This window comes from Strigops habroptila, chromosome 10, assembly GCF_004027225.2.
Source record: "Strigops habroptila isolate Jane chromosome 10, bStrHab1.2.pri, whole genome shotgun sequence".
NCBI classification, from domain to species: Eukaryota; Metazoa; Chordata; class Aves; order Psittaciformes; family Psittacidae; genus Strigops; species Strigops habroptila.
This window is the reverse complement of record NC_046359.1, coordinates 7557913-7572374: the sequence shown is the minus strand read 5'-3', so window position 1 is coordinate 7572374 and position 14462 is coordinate 7557913. Positions and strand designations below refer to the sequence as shown.

General features: G+C 38.4%; 1 protein-coding gene across 6 annotated transcripts in view; it reads left to right on the top strand.

Moving 5' to 3' along the window:
* The window catches only part of UTRN (utrophin), a 374126-nt gene that overhangs the window by 93529 nt on the left and 266135 nt on the right, over window positions 1-14462 (top strand). For all 6 annotated transcript variants that reach the window (XM_030500119.1, XM_030500120.1, XM_030500121.1 and 3 more), the window contains 9 exons: window positions 539-720; window positions 1355-1505; window positions 3016-3135; window positions 3883-3984; window positions 7003-7110; window positions 7773-7952; window positions 9244-9410; window positions 11124-11247; window positions 12971-13058. In XM_030500119.1, coding sequence (XP_030355979.1) covers window positions 539-720; window positions 1355-1505; window positions 3016-3135; window positions 3883-3984; window positions 7003-7110; window positions 7773-7952; window positions 9244-9410; window positions 11124-11247; window positions 12971-13058 — 1222 coding nt within the window. The remainder of the gene's footprint in view (window positions 1-538; window positions 721-1354; window positions 1506-3015; window positions 3136-3882; window positions 3985-7002; window positions 7111-7772; window positions 7953-9243; window positions 9411-11123; window positions 11248-12970; window positions 13059-14462) is intronic.

Genomic DNA, 14462 nt, shown 5'->3' with positions numbered 1-14462 from the left:
AAAGCCTGGTCAGCCTTATGTCACTTACTGTTAAATGAGGACAATGTTGAAAACGATAATCATGTCAATTTAATTCAGTGGTCTCTCTGTCCATTAGCATAGTTTATTTCAGAAACATATGCTGTTTCTTCCAAATTATTCTTGTTTTCAAATTATATTGCTTTGGTTCTGTTCCAAGTCTGAACAAATGTTCTAATGTTGCTAGAAGTTTCAAGTGTCATGTTAGATGCTTTAGTTTTATCCTGTGTCAGCTTACTGTATAGGGTTGAATTTAAAATCTGAATGCTGATCAATATGAAGATTTGTGCTACAGTTTTAAACCCATGAACCAAAGGAAGAGGTGTTCTGGGAGTATAGTAAATATGTGAATCTTTAGCTCAGAGAGAGGTACAGGTCTGACACGCTTATGTGTTTGATGGTGCTAGTTCATTCTGCAGCACTATTTCAAACGTGACAATTTATTAGGACATTTAGAAATTCATAAACTCCCTTAGGAGCTCATACATCATGGTGACATGGCTGGTTGTACCATTTCCAGAGTTTTATGATGGAACTTACTGCACACCAGAGCAGTGTGGGCAGCGTTCTGCAGGCTGGAAACCAACTGGTGGCCCAGGGAAATCTGTCACCTGAAGAGGAATTCGAGATCCAGGAGCAAATGCTACTGCTGAACTCTCGCTGGGAGGAGCTCAGGGTGGAGAGCATGGACAGGCAATCCCGGTGAGTCATGCCCACAACCTCACCTAGAGCTGCAGGACCAACCACTGGTTTGTGACATGAAATCCACCTTTTTCATACTTTACAAGGTGAAATAAAAGAAATTATTATAACTGGGTTTTTATTTTTATATAAAAGTATTTTGTGGCTGTTATGTAAATGTGCCAGACTATATATGATATCCATATGCAGTAGTTACATAAATGTGTTTTAATACTGTTTCAGTAGTTTAACTTCCTCAATAAAGCATACAGTAGGCATGGATAGCTATGTATGTTTACAGAACCAAAAAGCACTTAGAAGAATTCTTACCGCCTGTGGGTTATCAAGCTGAGAGCTGCACATCAAGGGAGAAACTGCATTTTGTTGCAACCCTCAACAGAGGCTCTCTTAGCAGCAAATTTCTGTTGCAATAGGCAATTCCCAATATAAATGACATAGTTCACTAACTACTTTTTATTGAGGAAAAAACCCAAGGATACTTAACTATTTTCCATAGCTTAATGGGAACATTTTATTGGATAATAGCTAACTGGTTTATGAATGGCCTTGCTTCTTTCCTGTAGGAGCTAGAACTTAGTTTCTTTCCTTGGGAAAACTGTTTCTGAAATAACTCTACCTACGCTTCCCCCTGCAGCCTGCATGACATGCTGATGGAGCTCCAGAAGCGGCAGTTGCAGCAGCTGTCTGACTGGCTGACAGTGACAGAAGAACGCATTCAGAAGATGGAAACTCAGCTCTTAACAGAAGACTTGGAGTCTCTTCAAAAACAGCTGGAAGAACATAAAGTAAACCTTTTTGTCTGTTATGTAATATGTATGGCAGAAGTATTTGAAAGATGTGTACAGTGGTGGGTTCCTTAGCTGAGAAACTTGATTGCGCCAGTAGTCATACCCGGCTGTGTGCTGTGAGGCTGCATTTGATGTTTGGAGAAGGACGATGATGGGGTAGAAAGGAATTGGAAGTTTCTGGAAGTGCTTTCTTAACACTTGAGTGCTGATGACTATAGCAGAAACTGCTATCTTGGCTTCATGCAGGAGACGAAACCTGTAAGGCAAACTGTGTTACCCTCACTTCGAGCAGGAAGTAAATTATTGTTGGAGAGCTCACTTCGAGCTCTCCAGGTAAACTGTTGGTGTGAGGGACAGTATGGAACATACTGTGGACAAACTTGCCTTTAATGACTGGCAGACATTGCTAAAGCATGCTTAAGACTTGCACATTAAAATAATGCAGGAGTTAAACTATTAGGAAGGGCCTCCCAAGTCACTGATTCCAGTCCTTGCTTTTACAGGGATCGCATCCTAAGGGGATGCATAGGCACTGCTCTCTGATGTGGCATAAAGTTTTTGAAGTGGTTTGTCTCTCAATTGAGTTTCCAAATGAGAGTCCAGCCTTTCTAGCCTGCAGTGGTTTTTTTTTTTTTTTGAGGGAGAAAAATGGGCTTTCGAGACTTGTCATGTTTGCAGCTTTGGTTTTCGTAACCACTGCTGAGGTTTGACCTTCTCCCCAGCATGGGACGTATCTCACAGGGCAAGAACTGTGTAGTATTTTTAGTCTGTGTAATTTCCTGTGCCACATTTGCATTCTTTCCTCTGTCTCCAAAGTCTGGGGAGTTTGAGGTGTCTTGTTCATGGAGTAGCTTAGGATATTCTGGGATGAAAAGTGATATTTACAGTACTGTAGAAGTATATTGATCTGGCAGAGATATTTCGGAGGTAGGCTTTAACCATGGAATCTATTCTTCTAGGAGCTGTATGAATACTTAAATCTACAAATTATTTAAAACTAATTAGAACTGCATGCTTTCTGCAATTTTCAATTATTCTTTTTGAACATCATGATCAATTACAGCACTGTTGATACTTACGAGAATTACATTGCCAACTGTTAAGAGACAAATGTTCTTAGTGATTTTTCCCTGTTTGACATGCCCTATGCTACTTGCTTATTAAGAATAATAGCTTTTTATAGAAACACTTAAGCTGTCTTACCTATAGCAGTAGATATATAGAAAGTCAATGCAGTTGTCATATGATTCTTCTAGTCAAGTATGGTGCATACAGCTTAAAGCACTCCTTCATGTTTTCCAACATTTTAACAGGATTGTTTTGAGTGCACTTCTAGCAGTCTTTTGCTTACATTTATTTAAACTGTGAAGTGATTCCCAGTGGTAAAATCTGTGCTTAACTGTTGAATCTCAAGTACTTTGCCACAGCAGTCGTGTTAGTCACTGTGGCCAAAATAGCAGACTAGCAAATGTAATCAAAGTTGGTAACCTCTGATTTGTTCTTCTAGAGCCTGCAGAGCGACCTAGAGACGGAACAGGTGAAGGTAAACTCCCTAACGCACATGGTTGTCATTGTCGATGAAAGCAGTGGGGAAAGTGCAACAGCTATTCTGGAGGAACAATTGCAGGTAAAATGTTGGAGCCCTCTTTTTTAAGATCTCGTAGCAAGCACTTAAAACCTTTGCATATAACTGTATTCAAAATTTTTCTGTTCAAAGACAATTTATTCTAGAAAAGCAATTTAATGTTTTTTAAAGTGATATTAATGTAAATAATTTTTAAATTTGCTCATGGTAGAACCTGCAGAAGTGCTGTCATGACTTTCAACTCAATTCCTGATGAGTCACACTGTTTGTGTTCCCAGTGACCTAGGTGGTTTTGTAGTGTATCCTTTCAGCAGTTTCATGAAAATGGGAAAATGCACAGTACAACTCTTAATTTTCAGTAGGAAGTTAAAATCTGTTGGGGAAATATATTTAAAGGCATGAGCACAATTTAGCTAGGGAATGCCACTCGAAGTAGTTTCCTTTTTTTTTTTGTCAGAAGTTAGACCATAACCTGAAGTATAGGGAGTGTGAAACAGAATTTATTGAAACAAAATTCATTGAAACAAAATTCATGCTACCTTGCTGGCTCCTTTTGAAGTCAAGCAAATAGCTCACTGACTTCAGCAAGAGCAGAGATAAGGCCACAGGTGAATGCTCTTGAAAGTTTTAATGTCCACTTTGTGCAATACAATGATGGTGATTATTAGCAAGGAGGTAGCTATAATGTAGAAAGAGGTTACTATGAAGTAGAAATTATGCTTTTGAATATCAGGGTTTTGGGTTTTCTTGTGAGGCTTATGAGTGTTCATGAGTTTCCTGCTTTTGTAGAGGCTTGGTGAGCGGTGGACAGCAGTATGTCGTTGGACTGAAGAACGACGGGTCAAGTTGCAAGAAATTCAGCTTTTGTGGCAGGAGCTGCTGGAAGAGCAGGTTAGTAGCTCTTTAGTTACCCACAGTGACTCATTGATATGTGGAGGAGAAAACCAACCAAACAAAAAAGCCCCAAACCACTTACTAGGCTTTAACAGCTCTCAGAAAAAAGCCTTGAAAAACTAAATTTTGTGTCAGTGTTTGGGCTCCCAGTGTTTCTTGAGGAGTAGAGTAGCTGTGCAGTGCAAGAGAAGTATTTTCCGAAGTTTAAATTTGAATGTTTAGAACTCCTTATAAAATAATTTCCAAGGTAGCTTGCAAAATGGCCAAGAAGTGGGAATATCCGTGGTAGCAAAATGACAGTGAGTCACTAAGTATTTGGTGGTTTGGTAATTACAGAAATATATGTGCTTCCGGCATGCATACATGTACGCAATTGTGCAATCAATTAATCAATAGATGCTGTTTTCCTATTCAGTAACATAAAACACTTGGTCAATATAGTGAAGCATGCAGTTCATCTCTTTTTGCTGAGTTTAGACAAACAGTTGAATTATGAAGAAGACAGCATTGTGAGTTTTTCCTGCTTTGGTATCACACATTTTACATATACGTATATTAAATATACTGCTCAAACACAAACTAGTTATTGGCATAAAAAACCCCATGATAACGCAACTGCATGTGTTAGGTCTGCATGCCTAGTATGAGAGCTTGTTTTGTGTCTCAGCTTAAAAAATTTGATGGCTTCTCCTTTGAAGGTTTTACTTACATTGTTTTATTTTCTTAAATGACGGTATTTATCACTATAAGCTATTGTTTAAACTCTGTAGTATACACAGAATGTTTAGACATTTGAATGAAGCAGAGCAGTGCTGATATAGCTGTTGCTATCAGTTACAGCCTGGTTTCTTTGACAGGGTTGTTTTGTCCACATTTTTGGGGTTGCATATGTGTTTCTCCCTGACCCCTTCCATATCTATTTGCAGTATATTGATAAGCTGAATTTGCAGCTTTGTTTTTAATATGGATCTGAGATTCAGATTTTTGTTTATCTAATGCCAAGTATCTATTTATATGTATTTCTTTACTGCATTGGCACATGTGTACATACATACAGAAAATTGTGTGCTAACATTTTCTGACAACTGTTGGGCAAGATAAGTCTGTGAGTTGAGAAATAAGGATTCCTAAAAAATCTTTGCTCCGTATGTCAAGATACAGACAGTACCTCTCAGTTTATGCTCTCAGTTTTGATGACCCTATGTGAACATGCTTCTTTCATCTTCTGCTCTTACGTTTGTCTGAGGAAAGCTGACCTCTCTGAATATTACACTACAGTAAGGAGTGTCATCTGCTGTTGGAGTTGCTTTGCATTCATCTTTTTTTAATTTGTATGTAATTACTGTAAAAGTGAAAAAAAAATAAATCTGTGTTTATTTAATGTAGAATCTCAGATAACAAGTAATGAGGAAATAGAAGTTTATTTTAGATGGTTTAGATCAGCCTGTGTTTGCATTTGTGGTTCAACTATGAACAGTGCATTTATTACTAACAGGTTTGAATTACAGTTCTCTGTCCTTGAGAATTATCAAATGAGCTGCAAAAGTTACAATTTGAAACTATTTAAAACCTTTAATATAAGCACTTTGTTAACACAAAAGTAACTAAAACATTTAGGTACTATCATTTTCCATTTTGTCCAACCAGATGGAGAGATGAGCAGCAGTGATGCATCAGCCTTTTTGTGGCTGCCTAGAAAATTTTTGGAAACCACATTGCCAAGTCAACACAATTCTCACCACTCGGGAAACAAATTCCTCAATCAGTGCCAGATATTTCTTAGCACTGTGATAATTATGTTTCAATTTTCTAGGGAGAGTTATCTTTGACTGCTGATTTAGCAGAAATTAATTGAATACATTGAAGGGGTTTTAAGCTCCTCTTATGCATAAATATGTTGGCTGGAATACCAGCGTGATTTTTGCGGGGAGTATGTGGTGTTACAGTTTTGTTTCTCAGAGCCTTATGGTATTTCCACCACCATTATATTTGTTGTCTGTACGTTTTGCATATTGGTTTACATTGGCAGTGTAAACTGCCTTAACCCTTTGGCCCAAAAGTTGCTGTAGTCAGTTCTGGGACAATGCCAAAAATGCACAGCTAGACTGAGGAGCCTAGTGGATGTTGTAGTGTGTTGTTCAGAGAACAAAAAGGTCTGCCTTCCTGTATCATTTTATTTTTTTAGAGGCAGAGGAGTACCAGTGCGCCAGTGGCTATGCAACTGAGTGGGATGGAGAGCTGAGTATTCTAGTCTTTGGAGATAGCTGTGCAGCAGCAGCAGTATGTTGCAACATAACATAAAATGTGTAAAAATCCTTCCTGATACCTGATGCCAGTTATTGCTGGAGTTCCCATAGTAGTGACTGTGTGACTGAAGAGAAGTGAGACCCAAGACAGCTTTCCGAGAAAAAAGTGGAAAAAGTTCAAGGCCCTTGAGTTTGTGCTGTGCAGAGAAGACCACTGCAGCTTTCAGTAGTTAATGAGATAGTATTTGCTGAAGTTATTTTGTAATTGGATGTAGATACAGTAAACTACAGTCATTACATCAGTAAACAGTAAATGACTGATTAATATCTGAGTCTTTGACTGGCAGCCTAGACTAAGAGCTCTGAATTATCAGTGGTATAGCTTCTGTGAGAAAATGTTCGTAATCACAGAGGAAGAAGGGTGAAGAATGGAAGTGCGTATACCATTTTGATATATTTGTAATGTAAGTCCTCCATCAGCTTTATGCTGGATATCTGGTTACTATAAGTAACTTTGGGGAGGTGCACTCTGATATATTGAGAAATGGTTTTGTTGAAATACTTTTGCTGGAAAGTATTACTTAGTTCTCTGATATTTCCTATCCACCCCCCCCTCCGCCCCCCTTTAGTGTACTATTTTTGTGAATGCCAAGTGAAATGTAAAGACAGCAGAACTGTGCCTTGCATGCAGAGATCTTAAAGAAGGAGTTGTCAATAGTGGTTTGACTAACTTGGCATTTTCTTGTGCTATTTTTCTTATGATCTGCAGTGCTTATTGAAAGCTTGGTTAACTGAGAAAGAAGAGGCTTTGAGTAAGGTCCAGACAAGCAACTTTAAAGATCAAACGGACTTGAGCGTGAATGTTCGAAAACTAGCGGTGAGTATTGCTGTATCCTGCTTTATCCTGTCAGATCGCATAGACTAAATGAATGGCAAATTACCAGTTTGACCCCAGTAGGAGCTGTGAATGCATGATACTTTGGAAGCGAGGCCAATATTCTCTCCTTGCCAGATTCTTTCACTTGAATTTTAAAAAAATGTGTACAGCTTACTCCATGGCTATTCCAGGTTGTTGTGCTAAACTTTGGAACAGCTATCCTGGATTTTTGACAGGGTTTGGAGTTTTTTGCAGGCCACCAGTCGCCTGTGTTTTCCAAAGTGTGGGTTTGAGTTTGTGGGGTGCTTTGTTGGTTTTGTGGTGGTGGTTTTTTGTGGTGTGTTTTTGTGGTGTTTTTTTTTTTTTTGTTTTGGTTTGGGTTTTTTTATTTTTATTTTTATTTAATATATTTGGTGTAGCTTGTAACTGAGCTAATAATTTGTAACTGTTATTCAAGAGACACTGCTGATTGCTCTAGGAGCTGTTTCAGTGATGTGCTCCTTTTGAGAGTCTCTGTTAATGCTTTGTTATACAAGAACTGTTTTGAAATCTATGATGCATCTGGCTGAGGTAGTACATTCCCTGAACCCCAACATGCAATTAAAAGCTAAGAGGCAGCAGAATACTTGATGTCGTCTTCTAATGTTTTCTTTGAACTTCAGATTTTGAAAGAGGACATGGGTATGAAACGGCAAACACTAGACCAGCTGAATGAGCTAGGTCAGGATGTGGCCCAAATCCTTGGGAATGACAGAGCATCCAGTAAAATTGATCAAGATCAAGAAGAACTAACTCAGAGGTGGGACAGTTTGGTTCAGAAGCTAGAGGATTACTCTAACCAGGTACCTAACAAGGCTCTATTACTTTTTAGTTTAGATGCCTGTGTGTATGCAAACCTCATTGATAGTGTCAGAAAAATTGCCTAGGTGAGTTCTTTGCATCAGGCTAGAGAAGTAGGTGAATGCTCTTCCATATGGGGTGGACTTTATCTGCTGACAAAGCTGTCTGCGTTTTTTGGTCTTCGAAACCCCAAGCTGTTGACCTGACTAGTACTATTACTCCTTTCTCACCAGATTAAGCTTCATTTTTCTGATGAGTAAAGCAGGCTTGCCATGTATTATCAATCAATGCAAATGCCTTTAAACATTATAAAAGTGCTGGGACTGGATTAAATCTGATACTAAAGAAAGCAAAGACAAAACCCAAACCCCAGAATAGATAAATAAATGGGAGTCATACAAGCATTTATGCTCTATGAGTATGATTTCTCATCTGTTGAAAATAGAGTAGTTGTTTGTTTGATATGTAATGATGATAGCCAAGCTGGATTGTTAAATGTTTATTTTAGTATTTTGAGTGCTTGGTAATGTTTTTATTTAGGCAGAACTCCCATTGGCTTCTGTGAGAATTTTGACAGTTTTATGACTCATATGCCCCTTTTTTGTGATATTAAAATGTTAATATGGTGAAGGCTGTGGCACTGATTCATGATCCACTTAGGGGAGAGTGAATGTCTGAGTAGGGTTCCATTTCAGCCATGTGGCTTTAATTTGTTCTTGCATTTGAGTCAAAGCACTGGAGAGTGCCAAATCCTGTCTTCATCCTTTCACTCTGCCTAAATATCAAGCACATACTTAGAACTTACAGGTTGATTCCCATGGGACTTACTTTATAACCCATTAAAGAGGCTTTCTATTGAACTGAGTGACTTTTTAGGTTAAATACACTGTGTATCAGCTCTTTCTGGGATCTAGGCTTGGTTTTATGGAGTGAGTATAAAATACAGAATTGTGTGTTAATAACCCCAAAGGATCTTGGTTTTCTCTGTGAACCAAGCAATTATGAAAGAAAACAGATATAATGCTTATTTTGTTGATGTTAGTTCACTTGGACTGGCATGAAATTCTAGTGAGCTGAGAACTTTGATGCTTGGTTCCCATCCATAAAAGGTGAATAATGAAGTTTTTCTCTGAAATGTGTCTAATGAAGGTGCTACATGACAGCTAGATGTTGTCATTTGTAGGAGTGAATGAATGGGCTTTTATGATTGAGGAATAAAGGGAACCAAGCGGAAGCAATTCAGTTTGTGTTTAAAAATGGCATTTAATCCTTTTGCTGAATTATTTTGCATAGGTAACTCAAGCTGTAGGAAGCATAGGGATGTCACAGGTTTCACAGAAGACTGCAGCGGAAACACCATTAAAGGAAAAGGTAGTGATTAAACAATCCAGACAGGAGTTGCCCCCACCACCACCCCCAAAGAAAAGGCAAATCCCAGGCGACAGCGAAGCAAAGAAAAAGTAAGTATATGTCATTGCCATTTTCCCTTGCTTACTAGATACCACATAGACTCCTGCCTCTTGGTCTTGGCTTTTTACATAAGTAAAGAACACTTAAGTTGCCATTGTGAGCTTGGGTTTGTGGAACAGGAAAGGAATGTTACATACAGCCTTGTTTTTAGAGCAACAGAAAGCCTGCAGCTTACATTAATTTCAAAGGGAAATGGGTGTTCTGTTTCTCAAAAAATGCAGGTCTTCAATCCTTTGTACCTCAGCTCCTTTGCTGAAAGATATAATTAATTCTATTTACTTTCTTTTGGAAAAACATCTTCTCATCTTTAGTTAAAAAGTGTTGTGAAAGTGCCAAGTGTTTTGATTTATTTATTATTTCTTTCTATTCTCCATGAAATATAAAATATACGCAGAGAGAAACTGCACACACACACACAAAAAAAAAAAAGGCTCAGAAACCTATTCCATCTCCCTCATATTTAGTACCAAGATTAATATTACAGTGATGTTTCCTTTCGCAAGTATACCGAGAGTGGCTGACTGACTTGCATATATAGAATCATGGAATAGTTTGAGTTGGAAGGGACTTTAAAGATCATCTAGTTCCCTGCCACGGACAGGGTCACCTTCCACTAGACCAACTGGTGGGGGTGGTGTGTGCAGGTGGGTGCCCCAGGACAGTAAAGTAGTCAGCAATCCACCTGTCCATTCTCCCTGCGTGTCTCACGAGTTGTAGAAAATATTTTAGAGTTGGAAAGCAGAAGTGATTTGAGCTGTTATCACAGTTTCCTACAGTTCAAACTGTATTAAGGACAGGGTCAGTTAAAATAGGCTAAATGTGCTGATGCTTTTGCCTGATCCCCGTTACTTACGTTAAAAACAACAAATGGCCAGGAATTAGGATTTTGCAGGTTTTCCCATGAAAACTTTGAGTGACCCTCAACCACTTATGCATTTGTTGGTAGGTTGTTACTCCATGTTAGGATTTACACTGTATTAAGTAGTATAATTGTATTGTGAGCCTGACTTGTGGTCTGTATAGTATATCTGTCCTTCTCTAAAGTTGTGTACAGTACTGGGAGTTGGGGTTTTTGGGTTGGTTTTGGTTTGTTTGTTTGTCTATTTTTGGTTTTTGGTGGTGGCGAGTTGTAGCTTAGTGCTTTTAGGCGTAAGAAAGCTATGTTAATATAGACATAATCACTGTAGAAAAAAATATTAAGCTATAAGCTAATCTTTAGTCAGCTAAGTGCTTAAAAAGGTTTGTCCACTGTCAGTGTCATGAGTGCTTAAGCTGATACCTTTTTCTTCAGACTAAGTAGTGTTGCAGACTTTTACAAAATCTAGAACTGTTGTTCTTATTTGTCTTGCCCCTGAGTTTAGTTTATTACTTTCAAAATGCTCAGCATTGAGAGATCTCTTTTGTGACTTAAGAAAGACACAGTAATAGTTTGCATGAAGATATGTATAAAAAACCCTAAGAAATAAACAGCAGCATGATTCTGAATTTGCTCCTAAAGGTTAATACCATGGGTTATTACTATGGCAGGTTTTGGAAAGTGTGTCTCTGTCCTGTGAGTAGTAATATGAGAAACATGAATTTTGTGTGCAGCTTTACTGTTTTGGGATTGAGTAATGTGCTGAACTTTCACACTGTTCTAAAAATTACAAGTCCTACTGAATAGGGAAAAATGACAAAAAAAATTATCTGCCCTTTTAAACCAGGTTTGATGCTGAAAGTGCTGAGCTCTTGAACTGGATTTCAAAATCAAAATCTGCCATTCAGGCCACAGACATCAAAGAGTACAAGAAGATGAGAGAGACTTCAAACATGAAAGATAAGTTGAAGGTAAAATGGGGAGATAGGATTCCAGTGAATAGTATATTTTGTCTCTAAGCTGGCTGTCAGCTGGAGGTGTGGGCTGATCCACATGCTCTGTGGGGACTAAGTTCTTTAGTTAAATAGTTTCAGAAGTGGACATATACAGAAATCTGACTAGCTGGACACAAATTTTTGCTGGTGTTGGGTTGCACAGTCCACAGGAAATTTAAAAACATATTACAGAATTCTCCTTCGGAGTTCTAATAAATGTTTGTCTTCAGGATTAGGATCTTTTCCACTAAGCAGTAATATTTTGGTTTCATGTTTCACAGTTGGAGATGGGCTTGATTGACACCACTTCTGTAATTTTGGCAGAGATGGACCAGTAGGCTGCTCAGAGACCCCTTGAATCATGTTGTGACACTTTGCACATACTGTGCAGGTCCAAAGGGGTCTGTTGTTATAATGTTTGGTCATGTTGTTTGCCCTATTAATTTTTGAGAAAACCTGGGAGTTACGACTCATGTGTGATATTACTGACCTGCAAGACAGAGTACATAATTTTACAGGATCCTGTGGGATCCATGAAATAGTCATTTTATCTTTTATTCCTTCTGTTTCAGGAATATATTCTATCCTTTTTTGTTCCTTGAGCATGCTTTGCTAATGAAGTCTTACTGGAGCTTTAGCAGGACCTGAACCTGTTTTCAAAATCAAAGACAATACTTAAAAATATCTATAAGGAGGCTCCTTCTCAGTGCTGTAGTACAAAATGGTGCCAGTAGGAATGTTTGGAATGGCAGTGCTGGTGGAAATAAAAACCAAAACAACCCTCCCAATAGTTTATTTATAGATCTTTCTGAATGTTTGTAGCCCTTTAAAATAGGCTTCAAGATGAACACCAGGTTCCCATGAACAGCACTGCTTTTAAATGGTCGGATTCTAAGTGGGTAGGACAGTGTTTGTTCTTCCCAACTCCACAAATAAATGCATGCTGCTGCTGAACTTACCATACTAAGTCTAAAGCAGAGTAGTGACCTGGGCCATTAGTTTTGAAAACATTTTAATTTGAAGATACTTTATTGTAATTACAGAGGATATTGAAGTTGTGGCCTTGTCGCCAAGGAACTCATCTTTCCTCTGTGGATGCATTCTACCTATTGGCTCACACAGGAACATTCACCAATACTTATGATTTAAGGGAGGAACTTGTTCCTCTAAAAATCTTGGAGTCACATAGGATTTCCCTCACCATTTCTTTATGAAGCAGAGTGAAGCACTAGTGCTAATGAGTGGATTACTAGTGTGCTATACTTCTTGTTATTTGGACTTGTAGAGAACAGGTTGTTGTTCCCTTCTACTGGAAATCTCAGCAGAGGCTGCAGAGGTGGAGGGACTATTTAAGAAGGTCTTTTTTTCCACTGGTTCACGATAAATAATTACAATTTTTGGTCACAAGTGACTTGTTTTGGCTGGTGTCCCAATATCTGATTTCACACAGCAGGATTGTCAACCCTTTTATTCCTGGTATTGCTGTACTAGTTTCTTGCTTTCCTGGTACTTCAGAGAGCTAACTCTTTTTGCATTTGTCTTCTGAACAAACAGAGCTAAGATGCATCTTAGAAGGTGCTGTATCTGAGAAAACTGGAATGTGTGTTGGGTAGTAGTGAGAAAACACATGTTACGGGGTGGGTGGGTGTGCGTCAAGAAAAATTACCCTTTCGGTACTCTTTTGGGGTTCACTTTGTAGGTGATTGAAAAAGAAAGAGTTGAAAAAAGCCAAAAGTTAGATGAACTGAAACGAAGTGGACATATTCTTTTGGATCAGATGGGAAGGGGTAAGCAACTTGAAGGTTTTTCTGTTTTGTGATTTTACTGAAATACACTCTCTCCAGTTAAGCATCGCAAAATATTCCTTCCTTCTCCCTCCATTTTCTTTCTTTCAGAGACACTGGTCATTGTTACTGTTGCTAGTTGCTGATGTGTGTTTTGTTTTTACTGAAGTTTATAGAAAAGCAATATTCTTTAATGTGTGTGTGTTCGTTGCAACCTTTTAAGGATTATTTTTATTGAAATAGAAATAATTTCTTAAAATGACAGTAACATGGTTTTTGGGGGGATGAGTTGGTTTAATTCTAATTGTGTGGAGAATTTAAGTATAAAATTCTAAAATATAACTGCCCTGAAGTGAAATCTTGAACCCAAATTTAAGCTTGATAAATGTGCGTGTATCTTTTTATTTGTAGCTTGCTTTATTTTTGTAACAACTGTCAGTATGTCTTGATGATAATAGTCACAATTTATGGCTCAAAGGCAAGAGAGAAGCCTACATGCCTAAGAAAATGATTGATTGTCAATTAAAACACTTATCCCTGGAAACTTATAATTAACATCAGCGAAAGTTGAATCTTTAAATCTTGCCAAAATCTTGCTTCATAATGAGACAAAACCTCATCGGTGAAATGTGATTTTCTCCATAAAAGAGCTGCTCATATCATCCAGAGACAGTCTTTTAGATCTGCTATGTACTTGGCTTCTGGTGAAATTGCTATGACTTGGTAACATTCAGACAAGTGAGAGGATGGTATCACTGCCCTGCATATTGACCAGCATCCCTTTTGGAAAATACCGATTTCCATTGGATTTCCCAACTGTCACATTTTTTCCAGCCAGTCCTTTTGCCTGGATGCCCCAATTTGCTAAGCATCTGCAATCCTCCCCTCCTTGCCTACTACAGCTGAAGCTTTTTAGAGTGGGTGCTGTTGCCTTGAAGCTCATGGCTGGAAGCCACTGATTTAACCTGGAGATTGGCTTATAAAAATTAGTAGCTGTTCCTCATCTTCAACCCTGGACAGAAATCCTCCCTCCCTCCCTCTTATAAACCTGTCCAGCTGTAACAGGTCATGCCTGTGAAACCAGTATCTGTTGATCATAATGAGAAATGCATAGTTCAAAAACTGCTTTGTATCATCCAAAAAAATAACATACAGAAATTGCTTCCTAATTATTTGCAATTGTAAAGGTTGGGATCTATAGAAAATAATCCACAGCGCCTGGCTTTGTTCAGGTCTGCTAGTATGTTTTGTCCAGCTCAGAATGACAGCCCTTCTCTCCAAATCCAGGCCGAGCTATGCCTGTGTAGAATAATGCACAGCACTGGCATTCATTTCTGTCTTGGAACGTGTACAAGGCCATGCCATAATGGCAGTGACCGATTGTTGCATGCATGCTCCTCTTACGTG